This window comes from Dinoponera quadriceps, unplaced genomic scaffold (genome assembly GCF_001313825.1).
Source record: "Dinoponera quadriceps isolate SergipeBrazil2010 unplaced genomic scaffold, ASM131382v1 scaffold717, whole genome shotgun sequence".
Taxonomy (NCBI): domain Eukaryota; kingdom Metazoa; phylum Arthropoda; class Insecta; order Hymenoptera; family Formicidae; genus Dinoponera; species Dinoponera quadriceps.
In genome coordinates, this window is record NW_014555639.1 from 1,822,028 (window position 1) to 1,843,735 (window position 21,708).

A 21,708-nucleotide genomic window follows, 5' to 3' on the forward strand; every position below is an offset into this window, starting at 1 on the left:
GCGCATCGAAACTAATTTTAATTGCACGCGCGTTCGATCGCGTGTGCTTTAATAATCGGCGCGGAAATTACGTATTATCTGTTTACATTAAATGTCGTCACCGCGAGGTATTTTATAAAAGATTAAATAAATTTTAATCGTTGCGCAAATTGCGCCTATCTGTATGTAATTATTAAAAACGAATTAACTTTGATGAAAGAGAAATACGATATGATAAAACGGCTTCATATACACCCACGCATGGGAGGGGTGCATTAACGGACTAGAATTAAAGGGAAAACCAGCTCATAAAGTTACATTTATAAATCGATTTAAGCACAAAGCCGTGCAAACAAAGAAAGAGTCCGCGCTGATATCCCGCGGCTATGCTTTTTAGAGAAGACTAATATACGAAAAATCGGATTTCATTTTCCCGAAACACACGGAATATTTATGAGGTAACAAATAACGTATCACGCGAATACAAATAATGTGGCAGGACTGCTACTAATTAATGGTCATTTCTCCGTGCAAATCCTCCACTCACCGTGCATATTGAAAACAGTCTGGTAATAGTTAACAAATGCATTTGGTTGAGCGTTTCAGTGCAATATTTGGTAATTAATACCAAGTATAGCAATAACTATTAACTATCTTGTAATAATAATTACAAGATAAGTAGTAATATACAATTTTGTATTAAGTTGAACTAGTCAAATTATTGGGTAAATAATATCACTAATTAGCAATAATCACCAAATAGTCTTACACTGACTGGAAGAGAACGCTTTCGGGTCAGCTGTGTTTGTCTCCCGCGAAGCGAGCGAAAAACGTCGTACCGGACTTTTTGCCGTCCATCGAAGATTTTTTCCCCGTTCACGCGTCCACACGCGACACGCTCATGGCGGCGCGGAATATCGCCGCGCATTGCCGCGATAAAATATTCGTCGCGAAGTTTATGACCGTCAGCCGTCGCGTAGTCGCACGGCGCGAGTAATACAAGGCGGCTTAATGTTCCCGCCCCTGCTAAAGAGCAATTAAATTATTTGTCCCCCTGTAAAATATGCACCGCGCTGTTTATACATGCTCTTTACGCACGAGCGCCCAGCGCAACAGGTATTTATGAATGCGATTTAGAAAAATAGCGCTATCCGCCGATAGGTTGTACCCCCGGCCTCCTCCCCTCTCGCCCCGGGGAAACGGATGATTTATGCCCTGTCATTCGCCGAATGTTATTGACAATTATTGACTAACGAGCGCGAAATCGGGCGGATTTCGTGTAAAACGAACGCGAGCAACGTGCTCTACTATTCTGTGCGCGCGCGAGAAGCGATATTAATAGCGCTGTAATAGTGAGGAATAATCAACAAACAGAACGGGGATTTTATTCGTTTTATTATTTGGAAATCACGCGCGCGAAATACACAGTCGGACGTTTCGCTCGCGGTGTATTGATGCGCGGCGTCGCGTTAATCAAGAGACTCGCTCTGATATTTTTGCCGGGAACGCGCGTTCGAAAACGTAGGACGTACTCGTCCTATCAGCGAGCGTCAAGCCAATATTGATCACTTCGATCCTAATACGTCGGGGCAAACAATTGCTTCGCTGCCAATTGGCGTTTCACCATTACCGCGACGTTTGTAGTTGCCGCCGATGTTTGTTATTGCATTTTGAACTGATGGATCCCACGTTTCACCGCCCACCCTTCGAGGAAGACCCTTCGGACTCTTATTAAAGAGCTCAAGGATTAAATGCGGATGTCCGCGAGCGTTCCACGGTATAATAAAGCGAGAGAAGGATGAACGCCGTGTCCTGGGGAAACAGCCGCCAAATAGACGCGCTTTCAAACGAATGGTGCCATTCGGCGGAAAAAGCTTCGCCGTTTTATGGCCGCCGTCCGACAATTTGCATCCTCGTTCTTCCCCGGTTTTGATGGGCAAACGAGCAATGAAACGCCCTCGTAAGCTTAGTCACAAAATGCGGGCAAGTCCCGCGGTCGCGAACCGCCATGGCGGCCGATTCCCTGAGCGGCTGCAGACGCCGCTGGGAAACGACTGTCGTCAGGATCGGTTATGGGCAGCTTGGCGGAATAACAATCGGCTCCTCGGATACACAGTAGACGATGTTTTGTACTCTTGTTAAAATCGGTCTTTGTTAAAAATTTTCTATATACCCAGTTACCCAGAATTAACATCACTAATACGAAATCTTGAGGAGATCAGCTTGAGCTTACGCATGTTTACATATCAAGAGTTAGGATTAAAATTCGCGAAGCACCTGAGCATTAACGACATTGTCTTGTAAATAACATGTTTCGGATATCCTAACTTCTTCGTTTTTTTCATATTGTCCGTGTCATTATCTATATATTCGCCTGCACACGGCAACAAAATTTTCAACTGCTCTCTAATTCGAGACGCATCTCGACGAAAAGCGATAGTCACACTTCAGAGGTACCGTAATATATAAAACCATATGTACCATATGATACAAGCACCAGCTGGTGGCCAGATAAGGACCACTCACGAGTGTCCGGACGTACGTTTGCACTGTTCGCTTTGCCGTATCCGCTTCCTCGCTCGCGCACGCGCGATTTCGTGCTGTACGGAAATAATAGCCAATAGAAACAATACCCTCTATTCTCGCCAAGCCGTGCCTGACCCGCGTCTGAGTCGCCATTGTCCCTCGGGGAACGCGAGGATAGAAGCCACCCGGCGTTTCCGCACGTTCACTGGGAATTGCCGCGACCATCTAGCGACGAAAAATTTCGCGTGGCCCAACTTTTTCCATTTAAATTTAAATCCGCACGCATATACGTCTGAGGTAAAATAATCATACGCGTATGCCGGGAAATCGATACCAATCATGTTATTCTTCGAAACCTCGCCGATGGCCAACTTGTTTCTTGCATGTGTATGTGATTTAACAAATGGATAGTACAAAAACTCTTGGGAAGGGCAGAGTGCTCGTTTGAAATAATGATCATTCTGTGATACAGTGAACACGTAAACTGTGTCTGATGCGACTATTAGAGGATAACCAGTTTATTCACGAATCATTAATTAGTAATAAGACAATTGTCGCGAGGGTGAGGAGAAGGTTGCCATTCTTGGGAGAAAATTAGGAGTACGCAGTTAATAATTGACACAGCAAATGGAGCACGTAGCCACGCGCACGATTGTCCGCATACCAAAGGGGATGTGATGTATTAGGGCGCAACGCTATTGTCACGTTATTACTCGCATAGCCCCAGCCGCAGTGTTACAACGTTACCTCGTCAACTGGCGAAATTACGATATGATAAATTAATTAAAATTAGAATGACGGCTAATTAGCGGCTGTAACGCTGCTAATTAGCAATCATTCACGTGTATCTCTCGCGCGGACCCTTACTTCTTGAGCATTCAACCGCGACTCGCGTCACTTCGACTTTTTAACGGAAGTTGCGAAATTAACTTTTACCGCTTTTAATATATTTCGATGTAAAACCGAACCCACCGGTCGAGAAATAATCACGAATTCTATTCTTCAATTAATGTGTATAAAATAAAAAAAATGTTCGAAGAAAGAAAAAAAAATTAACGTCTAACTGACCATAATTTAAATCTGAAATAATTCTCAGAATGAATGTTCTCGGCATATTGAAAACATGCACGAGCCAGTGAAATGTACCTGTCCTGAGCTTTGGAAAGTTTTATGTTTGATGAAAATACGAGCTCTGTCTCCCCGTATCTCATAACGATCGAGAAATGAGAGGATAAAATCTTTTTCCGGTCGCGGTCAAACAAGTATAATATCCTGCAAACATAATAACGCACGATCGTACAAATGAATCGACGACTGCGATTCCCCGTTAGCAGCGACGTTATTTTCAATGGCACTCCGTATCATAGCCTTCCACAGCGACACGGTTTAACCGAAGCACGAATTGAAATTTGCCGGCATGTACGGAACGCCAGGAATGCCCGCCGCGATTCTGTCGGTATCCTAGTGTCGGCGAGGGTTCAGGCGAAGGTGAGGCGAAAAGGCGGTGGTCCAATCGCGTCAACGAGATTACATCGTAGAATTTCATATCCTTTCGCGCTACCAAAAACAAAATCCTTTCCTATGTCTCCGTTCGTGACAGGTTTACACGATGCCGGCGAGTTGCATCAGGCAGAAAAGCTATTTACCTCTCCCAATAGTAAATATGCAAACACACGTTATTTGTACAGTTACGAAAGTTTTTCGGCGAGTTTATACAAACTGAAGCACGGGTCTTGATCATGAAAAATAACCATGGCGGTGTTGAGTCGTAAGTAAAAAGAATCCTGTGAATAAGACTTCTACACAGAGAGAAAGATTTCTTTGGATTTAATATACGTGTTTGTTTGACTTGATTTTATTTAATATAAACGACATAATCTAATATCAAATATCATTTTGTTTAAATGAAAATGTTGTTTTACCAAAATAGACCATGTTATTCGATAGAAAAAAAAAACAATATTATTTAGAGGAAATAGTATTTTTTTTAATAAAAAAAATTTATGTCAATATATATTAATTATTGTTTCACTGAAGCAAAGGGATTCTTTAATATTTTTCTAACGTAGTGCTACTTCTTTCAAATAATTTATTGTTTATGACAATCATTGTAATGTTTGAATGAAAATACAAGAGAAATATGTTACTTGACTTAAAAATATTTATTGTTTGAGGAACCAAACAATCCTGTTTGTTGAATCAAACATACGTTTGTTTTCTCTATTCCAAAAGAGAAATTTGTTTCAATCGAAGAAATTTTATTAAGTCCAAAATAATCTTCTTTTCTGTGTATATTTTGAACAATCCTTTGATTATCAAGACAATCGGTCTCTGTCTGCGAAGATCCGCAAATTTATCAGTCGCCGCAATCGAACCGTTAAATCGACATATTGGCTAAACGATGGGGGAAGACAGGCGGGAAAACGTTGAAAGCGTCGTCGCGAGACGGCACATCTTCACGTAGTCCCCGCATAGTCGACATCGTTTCGTGGCTGTTAAGACCGACGTTCTTACAAAGCCGACGTAATGTGGCGCCGAGGCCGCTCCTCAGCCGAGACGCGACATTAACGGCGCATTTCTTGCGCGTCTATGAACTCGTCGGATTACGGCGAGTGACTCTTACTCGACGATTCTGCGCGCGTATAACGCGAAAACGCGGTAGGATGTCTCGCGCCAGGTGATATTGGCTAACGAGCGACGAATACCGCGCGATGAAAGGGGAGGCCCAGACGTTTTAATCTCCCTAACAGAGCAACACGATGCGTCGCCGACAAAATGTGAATAAGTGGGAGACCGTAAAATACAGAGGAAGAGAGGAAGATAAAGCATAAATAATGTGTACGTCTTTAAATGACTGCTCGCATTTACCATAAAAATGTTATTGATTTTGAAATATTAATAGTTAGACGTATTTGGTGGAATTATTTAGTATTTTTAAATATGTAAATGCGTTTGGTCTTCAAAAAATGGAAAACCTATAAAATGTATTAATATCTGTACCAAATGCTTTCCCCTCCAATTATCGGTCACATATATCATAAAACTGCAATGGTGATTTAAAAATATTACTAGCTATATACGTATGTATGTGAAATTGTTCAGTATTTTAAAGAATCTTAGCGCATCTCGGTTTCCAAAAATGGAAATATCTAAAAAAAACTCATACTTGTACAAAATATCCCTCCCAAAAGTATTAGTTACACACACAAGTATTAGTACCATGACAGTAAAATAATCTCGATTTTGAGATATTAATAGTTATGTGTGCAAAATTATGTAATATATTTCGAAAATTTTCACACATTGGATTTCAATAATGGAAATAACTACAAAGCATATAGTTAAAGTATGTACCTTTCCCCCCTCAAATTATTTTACAATATAATATACGCATATTTCGGAGGTAAATCAGAGTTTACTAATAGCATATTCCGGAGGTAAATTAGAATCGGGAATCTTTACATAAAAATCCCGAGGTCGCGATAGTTTCTGGATTATAATTGATCAAAACTAATATTGATTTCTACAGCTGATTTTGCCTTTTGTTCTTTCGCGTGTATTACACAATGCGACAACTAGCTGATATCGACATCATCACCGTTGATTACCGACGATAAATTTTAACAACTACGCGCAAATTATTTAAATTCTCGGTCCGGTAAAAATGTTAACAGGTGATTTATTACTCCGGTCATTCGAAGTGATAAACTATTAAATCTAACATATATTTAGAGAATAAAGTTTACCTCTCCTTGCAAAAATCGATAATGTGCAACGTGACACATGTACATGCGTGTAGTTGTGAGTCTCAGCGCGTAAAATTCGCGCGATATCGCCGCGCGACTGTTCGTACCTCGATATTTTCGTATTCAGATTTCCGACTCTGTCTAAACTCCAAAATATGCCACAAAAAATATTGTGCTTTCAATGCGAACGAAATTCAATTATTTGAATATTCGGACGTTGAACAGCGGCGGCAGGTAAACTGCTTCCGCTGTTTTCGTTGGAAATCAATGCAATTTACGATTGTGCATGCACTACATCACATAACACTCTCCGTACGAGTTGAAATTCAATATTCACCATTTCGCGAGGAAATCCACACACGTCCGATAAGGTCCACCCGCGTCCAACCAGGATGCCCACCGGCGAGACTCGTCGTCGTTGCGTCCTCCAATGCGTTGATTGCGCTTCATTTCGCTACGCTGCACTTTTTCCCGCATTCTCGATACGATTAATGTTCTCGTTTCAACGGCGTTTAATGAATTAACGGCGGCGCCGATGAAAAGCTGTGATTTACTTCGGTTGAAAATCTACGACCTCGATTAACGGCAACACGAAATCGCGAGTTCGTCGAACGAGTTTCGTCCGTTGTTGCGATACAAATAAATCGCGGCGCTTCTGGAGCACCCTCGCGCCGCGATAAATCGCGCTGATTCAGGAACGCGAATCGCGAGTAAAAAAGGGGCGATCCGAAGATCGATCAAGTCGATCGCGAGAAGCCGACGGCGAGGCCGTGCGTAAACAAAGCAACAACTGAGGGGAAGGGGGAAAGCGTGATGTTTTTACGCGCTGCTTCGTAGCACATCCTGGCGGAGATTACTCCGCAATCTTGTTGCGAAGACTACCCCGCAATCTTGTCGCGAAGACTACTCCGCAATACCTTGGCGGAGCTTATTTTCGCGAATTTAATTCAACGATTTTCTCCAGAGTATGTATTCGCGACGCGAACGTCAACACGGAAGATCAAAGATGCGGTGAATAGCAGGAAAGAAAAAAAAGGTATACGCGGCGATCGCGGAATCCATTAAACAGTTTGTCAAAGCGAAATATTAACGCGACTGTGTACGATGTTCTGAATTTCTTTCATGAGCGTAATCACCGCTCGTAATTAAACGAAAAACTCTCAGCTTATGTCTCGGGTTTGTACGTTTTGTGGCGAACTCTTTACATCGCACAGTACAAACCATATTGCGAGCAGAATATTTCGAAGTGAGATCATTACTCTGTACGATACTTTATCGGAACTTACGTCCACGATGTCGAAATTAAAGTGCATCGCTCGCTTGTATTTATTAAATGTGAACACGACGTAAGGGGAGAAGCACATGTGAAAAATTCGGGAAATTAACGATTCGCGGCGATCGTAAATTCTATCAACGCGGGCGAGGTAATTGCGAGTTTCGCGCGCTTCGGAGTAATTTCGACGTACGTTGTACATTGCTCAAAACAATTAGGGGATCGCACTGGAGGAATAGTTTTGCCGAATAATTCCGCGGCGTGAAACAAGCACATAAGAGAAATTGTTGAAACATTGTATTAATATGGATATATTTACCCGCGGACGCAGGAAATTAAATATTAAGATTAAATATTTGGCGTTTCAGGTAACTGTTAAAGTTAATTGGAATAAATGATCACCAGAATGTAATGAGCAGTGCATTTCGGTTAAACGGCGCGCACACACACACACATGCGGAAATCTACGCGCAACGTAAATCGCATTGATTCGAACGCAATTTGATAACCTAATGTAACCTGTAACCTATAACCTATAAACACATAATTAATAACTTACCACCTTAAATATTCATCGTTCTTCTCATTTTTCACTCACCGAATAGAGGAAGCTCAGGGCCAGTCACGTTCTGCTACGAAATCTGTAATGAAGTAATACTGAGTCTCGCTTAATTAGACTCAAATATTCGGTTTAATGAGTAAGTGCTCACGCACGCACACACACAGAAAGAGACGCGTAGAGTACATTAACCTCTCACGGTAGCAATTCAAGCCATATTCCGACGTTTATATCCCGGTTTCCGTCCGCGAAGGGAGACCAAAGGGGGAAATAGAGAAAGTCTACGAACTTACCTTCGAACCGACCCCGCTCGGCCCGAATCCTCCGATGCAGCATCCGCCGGATCTGCGTCCTCAGAACTGCATCCGCCGCCTGGCTCGAGACGAGAAAGAATTTCTTCGATTAATAGCAGCCAGCGCGCAATTGATCGATCGATCGATCGGCCTGCACCAATGAAATTCCAGTATATGTATAGGTCTGTTTTAGCTGCACGGCTGAACTAGTGTAGTAAGTTGAAGCGAGACAAGTATATGCTTTCTCACTTCAACTTATTGCACTAGTTCAGCAGAGCAGCGAAAACGAACAGACGTTATATTTCAGTGGCTGCACGAAATATACGCAATATTCGCCGAACGTAAAACGCGCTACTCACTTGATACAAGCTTCACGATGCTCCGCTGCTTCGAGGCTCACGACGATCGTAGACGGTAAGAAGACAGTGAGAAGCATAAAAACATTGACTAGTCACAATTGATTATTCCGTACGGAAGAACACGTAAATCCCGACCGTATTCTTTTGCGATATTCGTCGAAAGTAAAACGTGACAGTCATCTGATACAAGTTTTCCCGTCTACGACGATGCCTGCGCGCGGATCGCGACGCGGGTGTTCGCGTTATCAACTCCGATCGCCGCCATGAAAGTGAAAACAACGCGCACGAACGCGTCTTACATAGTGTCGACTCGCTCGGCTCGCTCGGCTGGAATTGCGAATATGGTCATAATTACCAGCTTTTCGGCGCGCGACGGACAGACGATCTTCCGAACGACAATTCGCGTGGATTAACTTGCGTGTAGACCAGAACTCGAGGAGCGATGCACCTTCCAGCCGATTTTCGCGAGGCTCCGTCGCACATTGTTCCCAGTTCCCCTTGCGCTTCGGCGTCCCTTGCGAATCTCAGGTCCGTGTTCACCGCATATTGTACTATGGAGTACGAAAGGGAGAAAAATTACAAGTCCTATGGATTTTTTTGAAGATGCTATATTTCTTATTAAATTTGTATTTTAATCGTGAATGTTTGTTTTCAATAGTTATTCTCTTTAGTTATTAATGAACCAAGCTTACTGGAAATACTACTTAATAAAGATGTGTTAGCAATTGGCCTGTTCTTTTTAGCTGCACTTTTTAGTGCAATAAATTGAAGCGAGACAAGTATATGTTTTCTCACTTCAACTTATTGCACCAGTTCAGTTAAGAAGAACAGGCTAAATAATATCTCATAAGTGACACGAAAAACTAATGAAAACAAGTATTCACAATAAAAATACAAATTTTATAAGAAATATAGTATCTCTTCTTACAATAAAAGATCCATTAGTCTTCTGATTTTTCTCCTTCCTACGGGCTCTCTAGCACGATATGCGTTAATCACGTTCCTGAAACTCGAACGACTTGCGTCAGGCACCCTATATATTTCTACACAGGGTGTCCAAAAATAATTTCGCGACGTTCGAGCGACGCATTCGAGTGCTCGACCGAGATTTCGCTGTGAGTTTTCTCACACTTGTGCATTGCGAAGATTCTAATAGGAGGAAAGGTGTTCTTTCGTGGAGATGTCACCGCGTTCATGTACGAAACGAGAACGCGGAGTTTTAATAACGGCGCAAAGAACGGCTGTTTTCTCGCGTTCAACATTTAACCGCTCTCCCTTTCCGCCTTTGTCGCACCAGGCCCTTCTCACGGAATTGTTTTTCTCCGTCTCTGCCGGTTACATCGGTGCTGCAAACTTCTAACAGTGCAGATCAGCAGAACTCAAAGCGCTCTCTCTTGTACCGATGCCGCTCCTCCCTCTCCCCACTTGTGAGGGGCCCCATAGGGAAGGAATAATATCTTAAAAGTCAGGACAGCATCGAATGCATCGTCGACAGTTTGCGTTCATGTGCCGTGTTTGTGTATGTGTGTGAAAGAGAGAAAGAGAGATGTTGAAAACAGCAAAGACGTATGTTTGGAGAGACTTTCCGTGATCTTTCGAATGAAACTGCAACAAGTACGGTTTTCTCCGATGCGCCAATCCGCATGCGTCATTTTCTCTCATCATCGACTTCAGTTCGAAATTCAATATTTAATCTCTACTATACGTCCTCCGTCTATTTCTATCGTTGCAAAATAATCGAAAAATCAATGTTTTTGAGCATGAAAGAAGGATAGAAAAGGTGATATTATGATCCTTGTAAATATAATGGTCTTTCTTAAATTTTCGTTATTAGGTGAATTCTAGTGAGTACTTATAAAATCATTTGTTGAATAACTCACCGTTACGTAATGACGCTAATATGTCAATAAGTAATAGCCGGCGTTTGTCATAACGTATTTTTATTTTCATTTCGAAATATTTTCAAGATATATTTTCATTATTCCTCATTATTTTAAAATTTGAACGTATTATCACATGAATATATGTATATTTGAGTGTTTTGTTCAGTTAATATAATAAAGATGTACAGATAGTAGAAGAAAGTACATATAAGTGTTTAAATATGTGCACATATATATATATTTCGTGTATTACTATAAGTTATGAATTTTACACTGCTATATTTTTAAAAGAAAATGATCAATAATTTTGAAATTTGTATATAATGCTTGCATATTAGTCTTTAATAGAAGTGTTTTTTATTCAAATCTTATTTTTAATTTAGAAGATACTAAAAATAGAAATTAAAAATAGCATACTAATCTCTCAAAGAACACGAATAAGAAATGTGAACTTTAGTTACAAATATTTCAGTTCTCGAATAGTCAATCTTTTTCCAATTGCGCGGGCAATGAGTTAGATGATATTTCAATATATATATACGCAATGCAAGTTTCATCGAATTCTTATCAAACTTTCAATCTCATCAAATTTCATCTTACAACCTCTTTTACAGTAGAATAACTTTTAATCCAGGCTCTAATTTACTGTCAAACTTTTGATGTCACTTTTAAATGCAATTTAGATCAATTTTTTAAATATTTTTTTCATTATTTTCATTTATGGGCAATACATCCTTAAAAGTTTATTCATTTTATTGAACTGTCTTTCTGACAGTTTGTATTTACCTTCTGACAAGTAAATTAATATCTACATTAAAAATTCGGTTATATTCATTGTGGCTCCGTCTAAAAATGCATTTTTAATAAATATATAAATTTGTAACAAACATTATATTTTTTAGGCAAACCAATTTTTTAAATCTATTTTAGGGGAGCTACATTATCTCTGTTTCACTCCGATTCATTAGTGCCGTGTTGCCACATTTTTATAAACATACATATATTTTTATAAATATACAATAACATCCTAAGTAATATATATTTCATAACTTTGAATATAGAATCGATTGAACAACACAATTGATGGATATAATCGTTATTCAATTTAAAATATTCACTATTAATAAAATTATTCTGCGAAATATAAATGGGGAACTGTACCACCTTCTCTTCTACTGTTCCAAAATTCTTTTTTTACACGAAGGACGCAAAAAACACGCGCGTACACGAAAGAGAGAGAAACGAGCGCGTTTCTGACGTTTTATGAATAAAGTTTTCTGAAATGTACGATCCAATTTTAAAGTCGCTTCCAGTTAATTCTGCCCCACTCGGTGGCGTTTTCGCCGACTCGTCGTCTGGCCGGCCTTTACATGCGCTTTTTACACGCGTTTCCCGACACTTGCGGATTATCCGGTGAGTCGCTGTGGCCGTTGGAAGTTTCCCCGCGGAGAACAATGGACAAGTCAGAGGTGATCTTGGTGCAGGTGAACTCGCTTATTCGCCACGAGCGGAAGTGTTGAAGCCAGATGGGAGCTCTATGCAACGGCAGTAAAGAACGATAACGCTCAGCGCACCTGAGATACGTACGCGCAAACCATAAAAAAGTATGCTGGCTGTTACGATGCCGATGCCTGCGCTAAGTTTATAGCGGTATTATTCCTATCAACGAAGCCGTCCTCGGGTTATACGTGTCTCAAGTCGTGCGAAACGTTAAAACGGCAACGGCGTTCGATCCTTTCTACATTCGAATGCCAAAACGACGCGACCGACGAAGCGAACGTAAATATTAAATCATGTTATTCCGACGTCTTGGAATCTAACAAATGGCGAATCGCGGATCCATCAACTACTTTTCATCGAGAGCGTCGCTTTTGAATCGACGTTTCGCACCACGACGTCAAAAGTGTAACAGTGTAAGTGAAGGTCGAATCGGTGAACGAAACAATTAACAAACCGTCAGAACGGATTTCTTCGTCAGCGACATTGCTTTTCCATGGTGTACGCATGTACCTTGTCTTCTATTCGCAGTGTTGAGACGCGAGATTGCTCGGCCACCGCGTTCGCGACTGCGATGTCGATGCCAGACACGCCCGGAAGTCAACTTTATGGCCGCGACCGAATGCGCGCATGCAACGGACGGACTTGAGGCCGAAAAGGGGAGTGAAATTGGAGCGAAAAAAGAACTGCTGAATAAAAACTAAAAGTTACGGGACGGCCGCGTAGACCTGTGCCAAAAAGGGTTGAAAGCGACGTGAACGTGCGCTCTATTCTCTTTCCCTCCGCTTCTTGCCTTTTTCGTTTTAATTTCACGCTCGCGCCAATTTTCGGGCTTTTCGCGAGAGCCCGGCAGGTCATCGGCGTCGATTTATTACGTCACGCCGTGAGAAAGGGTCGGACAAATCGCTGAAAATTCATTCTCGAAGAAGATCGCACCGTTCAGCCGTCATTTATTTCTCGAGCTCGCCCGGAAATCAAGGCGATTAACTCATCATCATCCGATGGTTAGACATTCCGCCATAATGATGACTCGATCTCAAACGTTTCCGCGATCAATAAGTGGTAATCTCTGTATGGCAAGATGTTTGTGGTGATAATGTCTTCATGTTTAGCATATACGATAACCAATTAATGCGAAACTAAATCGATAAATCTAGCTTAAATATATCTGTTAAAATAACACATTTTATATTTCAATGTCGATTAATATATTATGGATGTTATTTTGTGTTCATTTTTGCCATATTTGTATCATTTTTCAATATATTCACCTTGTGTTAAATTGGCATAAAATTTGTGTGGATCGTTTAGACATGTGAAATATATTAAATCTAACACACAATTTTTTTATTGTATATTTAAACAAGATAATATAATTATCCATATAATTTCTGATCCCAATTTTCTGATTTTACAAAAACAAATCGAGTCGCATGTTGTATTCGTTGAATTGTAAACGAGTACTTTTTAAGTCAAATCAATTTTCCAAGTTTGCAATTTACAAAAGCCTCGTTCAAAGCTCCTATTAACACAATCTAGAAGACAGTTTGTATACGTTTGACCGGTTCTCTATCTTCATGTATTTTCTTCCGAGCGATCTCTCCTTTTTCGCTAACCTTATCATGTCAACCCTCACTGTTCCATGATGAAGGAAGAATCCGGACTTATCTCAAAGATCAAGCTGATCTCCGAAACGATCGAACGCCCGTCCTCCATCGCGGCACATCGATCACCCGCGAGCGAATCGCTCCAGTTCCCAGGGCATACTGGGTCGACCTTAATGAAATTAATGGTATCAGTGGCAGTCGTATATTGCCGGTTAGCCAGCGCTCTCGACAATGACGGAATCCAGTTGGCGAAACAACTTCGATAAAGCTACGATTCGGTCCGACAGTGACGAATACTCAACACCGGCATTTTGGACTTGGGTTTCTACGTTTCATGTTTCAGCTCTTCTCCCTCTCATATTCTCTATCTCTCTATTTCCCTATTTCTCTGTCTCTCCTTATTTCCTACTCTCCCTCGTGCACACTCTCTCTCTCTCTCTCTCTCTTCCTTACCCTCTAACATCTTTTCTTTTTGATGATGGATGATTATTATGGACCAAGAAAGAGGAATAGATGTGGAAAACTGATGGTCGTTTTGGTCGTCGTATATACATAACTGGTCCTTAAATTGAATGACGTCTAAAGCTCACCATCAGTCTTTTCTCGAAGAAAATCCTTTATCAATCATAATCTCACCGTTATATACTGAGAAAAAAATATTTGGTGTTTATAACTATTGTCATCATAATAAAAGAATTATAGTCAAAAAGCAATTTTCTAGTAAGTTATTATAGTTACTATATTAGTATTAGTGAAAACAATCTTACATGTATGTTGTTACCACCATTTTTGTGGTTAAAACTATAAAAGGTTATAGTTGGCAACAAAATTAATTCTAATTTTTCTTAATGTATGTATATGTATGTAGTCATTCACTCTGTCTTCTCTATCATCTTCCTTTCACCCTTTGTTATCCTCCTTATTTCTCCTCTCCCTCTCTCGTCTGAAGTCTCTGCACCATTGATAGAACAGACAGTGTCTTAACCCACTACCGATAGTAGCGAAATACCGATTCCGACCTAAGCTCGTCCGCTTGGCAAATGCCCTTTCGTGCGCCATTCGGCACGAACGTGTACGTACGTAATCGCCTTGGAATCGCCGATTCCATCCCACTGCTTGCTGGAACAGATAGCTTCCTCGGTACTACGAGCTTGCATCTCAGATCGATTCCGGAGTCCGCTATCTCCAAATTCATAGGCTCCGAGATCCGTGAGTATACGACACCTGGAAGACGTTCCGTAATTTCAGATTTTGAGGACGACAACAATAACAACCCGCTTAGCCGAATCAACCCCACGTTATTCCGATACTTCTGATTCCGTGACTTACAAGTTCTACGAGAGTGGCATCTTAATAATAAAGAGGTCTTCGCGGACGCAAACTCGCGTGTCCACCTACGTACCACCGTCTTATCCGCCTTGAAGCGGGAGTTATTTTAAACGCGTTTTAGCTAAAACTTCGTAATTTTCTGGCGAAGACACCGGAGAAATTGAATCGCGCCTGACGTGTCCGCAATGATCGAGCTTGCGGATAAGCTCACGCCAACGCTGGCCATTTCTAAATCCCGGGCGGTATTAAGCGATGCATTTCTGATTTATAGTCTGCGCTTCGTACAATTAAGGCATGTCAGTGAAAAACGCCTCCGTTTTATTTATCGGCCACGTAACCTGTCACGATTAATAACTTCAACATTGTATGTTTCGCGTCTTCTGTCCAATTAATATCAAACTCTTCCATGTATCTTTACTTTATGAAATTTCGACGAAATTCGTTCTTTATTGCGTGTCGTGTATTAAATCACATTTCTTTCATCACATGCGTTGTTCCTCGTTTATTATTGTGCATAAATTACGACATAAATAAAGGCGAGAATGTTGTACAACTGTTTGTTTATTTTGTTTGCAGAAGATGGGCTCCGTGCACGGAGAGGAACTTCCATTCGTTTTCGGGGCGCCCTTATGGGTGGAGGGATTTGGTCATTTTCCGAAAAACTACACGAGATTGGAAATGGCACTTTCGGAGAGTATCATGCAGTACTTTGCGAACTTCGTGAAGACCGGGTAAGTGAATTATGTGATATTCAGTCGACCTAATCGATAAAATGTCAAGAGAGAGAGAGGTAAAGATACCTAAGAGAATTTAAAAGTTTAAATTCTCCCAACGGCGTATGCGATGATCGCATGGACGGTGGGAAATGGTAACTTTTATTCGCCACACGCAGCACCGTCAGACTTTCCCCTACGCCGTGACGCTTGTTCCTACCATGCTCTAAAAGCGAATTTTAATTTCCACCCACAAGTATCCTGGAAATCTGTCCTTTTTTCTTCGAATTAACCGCAGCACTCTGCACGCACCACTTGTGCGGAATCAATTTGCGGTGGAAAAAAGGGGAGTACCGAGCGTCGAAAAGTCTAATTTTCCATATTCATGAACGAACCGCGGAGAAAGCCCGCGCTCTGGGAGTAACGGGAAGAGCAGGGAGAAATTGAAGAAGAGCCGCGTAATGGCGCTTATGCGCAGAGTGGAGGAAAAGTAACGGAGCCTGGCAGGCAGATTAGAGCGAAAACATTTTTCGGACGCGTCCGCCGGAGTTTTTCGGCCATTCCTGAATTTCCGATCTAAGCTGGGCCACGGCCGAAATTCGTATTCATTCATGCGGCCATGTGCCGCCAGGAAATAAACGGAATCAGCCGTGATCTTGTATGAGAGATGAGTTAATTTCTCAAAAACAAAACAGCAATTGGTTACAGGGTATGCATGGAAAGGTAGCAAAGAATTAAAGGGGTAAATGGCGGTTCTCGTCAGCGAATCTCGTTGCGCACAATTTCAGCTTGTGAAAAATATATCAAGGCGAGTACATAACTCTTTTTTGTGTGTGCGTACGTGCGTGCGTATGTGTGTGTGTGTGTGTGTATCAAACTCTAATTTAAAATCAACACGATAAATCATGAATCGCAGTAAACAGTGTTACACGCATAGTTTGTAACTGAAGAACAGAGAAAGGGATATAATAAAGGATCGTGACATAAAATTTATGAATGCAAAATATTGTATCTGCCGCTTGTGGCCGTTTCGGGTATTACTTTCTGGCCCAATATCAGAATCTGCAAAATATTTTGCTCCAACAAACACACACATAAGCTTGTCATACCTATTAGTAACGCCCTGAAAAAACCCTGCCAGTAAATATTCCGAAAAAGAAATATATATGGAATATTCATAAGCGTGAACATAAATTCTCGGTGCTCGCGATCAATAGCGCGTTTGTTTAGTGGAACTGCGTTTTTATTGATAATCTGTTACTGCTGAATGAATGCGTTCTGCATTCCTGAGGTGTTTACTACATCAAGGAAATATCAATAATTCGATTATGGAAAACTGAAATGGTGGAAACTGATGAAATAATCACAATGCACGGAAATTAGCGCATATTTACTTTAATTATTACGCTTAATTGTTATTGAGATATACGAGTTTTGAAACGATAAATTCCGCTGATGGAGAATTCTATAGTCTTTGTACTTTGAAATATTTCAGATTAAACGTTGCGAAAATTTCATATTTTGTGAAAAGCTTGAATCTTTTATAATTTATATAAAAGGAAAAAATGAGAGAAAATTCAATGATATACCTGTCGAGTAATTCGAGGTCCAAATATCGATACCCAGTAACTTAAAGTCTAATAATTTCAAGTTCCCCACATTGCTATAATTTGAAGGCTTCTAGAAAGTCAAATTATCTCGACGTTCTCTGAATTTCCGGAGTTCCGGCAGTCTCTCAAGCATACAAATTTCCGGGATCTTACCTACATTAGGAAATTAAGATCAAACATTTCGAAATTTCTCTAACTCGAATCTCAGAAACACCACGGATATTCAAGAGCCGAACATAGCGCTCGTTCCAAATTTTCAATGATTTAACAACTATGTAGTCCAAAATGTGAAATTTCCGAGTTGTCTGTAATTCCGACATTTCCACTGATGCAAACAACTCACATTTTCCGCGTATCCCAAAGCGTCAAACTTCATAAGACTGTACAGTTTAAAGATTCGCGAGTTCCGAAAAATTTCCAGGATCCAAATACTCGAAATATCTGAAACTTGGCGAGATCCTAGGCAGATAAACTTTTCGAAATCGGAGGGATTACCAGGCCGGGTTATCCCAGAGGAAGAACTTGCCCAGGATTATAGGAAAATTGGACGAGTTGCTTCTCTGTAGATTCGCCTCCAAATATAGCTGTTATACCAACGATACTACAATACCGCACACTTCATGTATATATGTGTATGTGTGTGTTATGTGTACCCATGTGTGTGTGCATATACGTGACTGTCGAGGCCGCAAATGGAATATCGATGAAGGCGAGAGAAATGTTTTACGCAGTGAAAATTCTCGAAAGGACCCGTCGTTATTTGAGAGAGCCGTTGCGTCTTGTCTTTGGGGACCGAGGAGGAAGCGGTACGTGTCCGCCACGCGACGGGCATTTTTTCCGCGAAGAAACGAGGTCGAGCTATCTCCAAAGCAGAAATAGTACTTAGAAGATACTTAACGTCTTGGCCCTTTGATCCTGGGGTTAACCGACTTGTGTCCCAGGCGGAAATTTCGTCTCGTTACTTTCCGTGTCAACTGGAAGATCCTGTATACGGCAATGCGACTTTGTTTCTCAACAGTGAAATCGTCTTCTTGACTTAACTTCTCTAAACTTTCATTGTCGTTGTTCAACGATCTGAGAGCTGCATTGATCTATATTCGTCCGTTTGATCTAATTCGACTTATATTAATAATAAATCTGTATACATCAGCTTTATTGATTAATTCTACAATTAGATAATTAATAAATTCTATAATTAGATCATTAAATATCGTATATTCTTTTAAAAAGGATATAATCTTGGCCCTACGTCGTTAAATGTTATTGGTACTATTATCTTAATCGACTCGATGTTAATTACGTAGCCTATGTAATCGTACTATATAGCTAATGGCTAATCGACAAAATCAAGCGGAGCATGTGTTCGCGAAGGATCCTTTTTACCGGCGCTGATGTAATGCACAGAATCACCCGGCGAAATAGCGTGTATTCCACGTATATCACGTTCCCAAGTTGAGCGAATCGGTTCATACTCAAAAGTCCTCCGCGAACATCGATCCACCTCGTCCTAAATCGGAGATGCATCGTCGAAGCGAATTTCACGTCGCTCGGAGCGACGACGAGCATTGAAACATCGTCGGCTCGTTTCGGCGCCGCTCTTGCATATTCATCGATGGGACGAAGGGGTTAAACGAACTTTCGCATATATCGCCAATAACTTTGTAGTTTCGCGGTAGACCCCCCACACGTGGCTTAACTCCGGCAAGAGGACGTGTCTGGGACAACGTGTATCGACACGCACGTGGTGTGTGTTCGAAAACAGGCAGACGCGTTCCGTATACAGGACACATGCCGCATATATAGAACCTCCCAGTGCAGGTTTTTACCGGAAAATTGCCGGTGCGCTTTGTAGCCGGGAGAAAGCGAGAGATGGAGTTCGAAAGAGAGAGGGTGAGCGAATGCGAGGGTGAGAAAGAGAGAAAGAATGTGTAACAGGGAAATATCGCATGAAGAAAATTGCCTTTCCGGGAGACAATTTAAAATGATGTTACCAATGTTACGGTAATATCGTTAGCAATGAAATGACGTTCCGTAAAATTAGTTCGCGCACATCTTCGTCGCGTGTGCGATATTAAATGGTGTTATCGCGAGGCCACTTTAGTCAGAGTTGAAAGTCGGTGTAACTACACGGTCTTTCGCACGCGTAAAGATTCGTCTCGCGATCTCCATCTGTAGCCCCGATACACCTGGCCCGACGTTGCTCGTTGGAATTCGAAAGATATTGATTCGGAATTCTCCATTTCGTCTCCGTAGCTAACGCAACACCTCGCCGGGACGGTGTGTCGCCCGTATAAACGTCAACGCGCGAGAGCACATCCGGTGGCGCGCGATCACGCACAGAACGGCGTAGTTTGTCTCACGTAATTCCTGTGTGTACGTGACCGCGTCTGAACTCGAACCTCAAAATTACTCGCATTGTATTGTATGTGCACGGCAGCGTTGACGACGCCGTCGACCGATCCGATTGGTTAATACGTGACGTCTCAGAGTTCGTAGTTTAGTTCGTAGTTACCGGTAAGTCGACGGATGTCGGCAAATCCATAGATACGGAATACGCTGCTCAACTGCAACACATTGTGGAACTTTGCTTTCGAACGGATACGTGGCTGATGTCCCAAGCATCGCAATCTCACCTCCCTCCTCTCTTTCTCGTACGCGCGCGCGCTTTTAGACACTAATTTACGCGCAGGAAACGCAAAATCACGACGGAAATGCGATTAAACGCTTGCGAGTATTTTTTTTCTGGAAAGCCTCGAAAACGACCGAATGCCGCAGTCCCTCTTTTTATTATTAAAACGACACGGCCGCCCCAACCCCCCGACGTCATGCCTCGCGGCTTGAAAAAATGCGCGAACGATGAAAACGAGCCAGTGATTTCGTCCGCGCGTAGAGACGCGGATTATAAATCATCACTCAAACGCTCATTTCAGCCGATGAGCGCGGCAAATGTGATTCAAAATAAACATTAAAAGCCCGTTTCCGCCGCGGTCTGCGTCCCAGCGCGCATTTTATCGGCCACCGAAGTGATGGCGCCGTGTGTACGCGCGCATTGTGCGTGTGCGAGTGTATGTAAAAAAGGCAAATTTGCAGGCGTCAGAGAAAATACCGGCAAAATCATTCTCGTCTCTATTCAGTCTCATCCTTTACCGCCCGACGACCTCGAATCACTTAATACTTGCGCTCGGGACTTTTGTCATTTCCAATAGCGTATTTTCAATGGCTCGCAAAATATAACCCCTATTAAGCTGGATGAGCACTAAATTTTTGCTTTAGTGCGAACTCGATTTGCGATGGTGGGGAGTCCAGCTTAATAGGGGTGTCAAAATATATATAACTTTAACTATACATTCAATAATGTTATTTTATCTAACGTTGACTATATTCGTGATCTTGGAACAAATTTTACTTTTAATCTATCTTTTGGATTTCACATCAAGACGATTGCAGACATGGCCTAATTCTTAGTTTTACTTAGTTAAAAACTCTCTTAGAACTTTGTATGTTATGTTTGTTCGTCCGCACTTGGAATATGAGTCTGTAATATGGTCTCCTTACTAAAAATATTATTGTGTTCTAATTGAAAAAATTCAACGTCCTTTTCTCTGTCTCAGATGTTTCTTAAATAATTCTACATCAACGACATACCATGATCAATGAAAGTGAATTATTGCAACATAAATTTTTAACTTTGGAAAAAAACATTCTTTGATGTATTTTTCATATTTAATCCACTTGACTATAATATTGTATGCTCGAAAATTCTTGAATTTGATCTATACATACCATTCAAATTTATTCGCTCTTTCGATGTCTTCCACATTGAATTTCATCGGACCACATACGGAAGATATAACTGCATTAACCGAATTTGCGTTTTATCTAACTAACACTCTGAGTCCATTGACTTTTTTCATAATTCTACAAATTCTTTCAAGTCTAATACGTGCCCTCTCGTCATATTAGAATCTTCACGCCACCTTAATTTGTATTTTATAAATATATTTTATAAATTATTTTATATATTATTTTTATTTTACAACATTTTCTGAGAACTATCATCGTCCATTCTTTTTTTATATATCAAAGGGTATTCCATTAATAAATGAAAATGGAAATGAAAATATCGGTTTGATTTCTCGTCTTGTCGAAAATCCCAATGAACGCTATTCTTTAACGAATTTTCAGCGCGATTCTCACTGGCAATTTCATTAAAACTTAATTAGAGAACTCTGCTTAACTGTCGTCACACCATCGACATGTCGGTGGCACCTGAACGAATCTTCTGACGGAGAAGGAGCTGGCGGATTTCACGTAAAGTTTGACATTTTCATCGT

The 21,708-nt window shown here is 41.1% G+C and overlaps 1 protein-coding gene across 1 annotated transcript in view; it reads left to right on the forward strand.

The window, feature by feature from the left end:
- Nucleotides 1-21,708, forward strand: part of LOC106745088 (neuroligin-4, Y-linked-like) — a 244,673-nt gene that overhangs the window by 167,508 nt on the left and 55,457 nt on the right. The window contains exon 9 of the mRNA XM_014620364.1: nucleotides 15,628-15,782. Coding sequence (XP_014475850.1) covers nucleotides 15,628-15,782 — 155 coding nt within the window. The remainder of the gene's footprint in view (nucleotides 1-15,627; nucleotides 15,783-21,708) is intronic.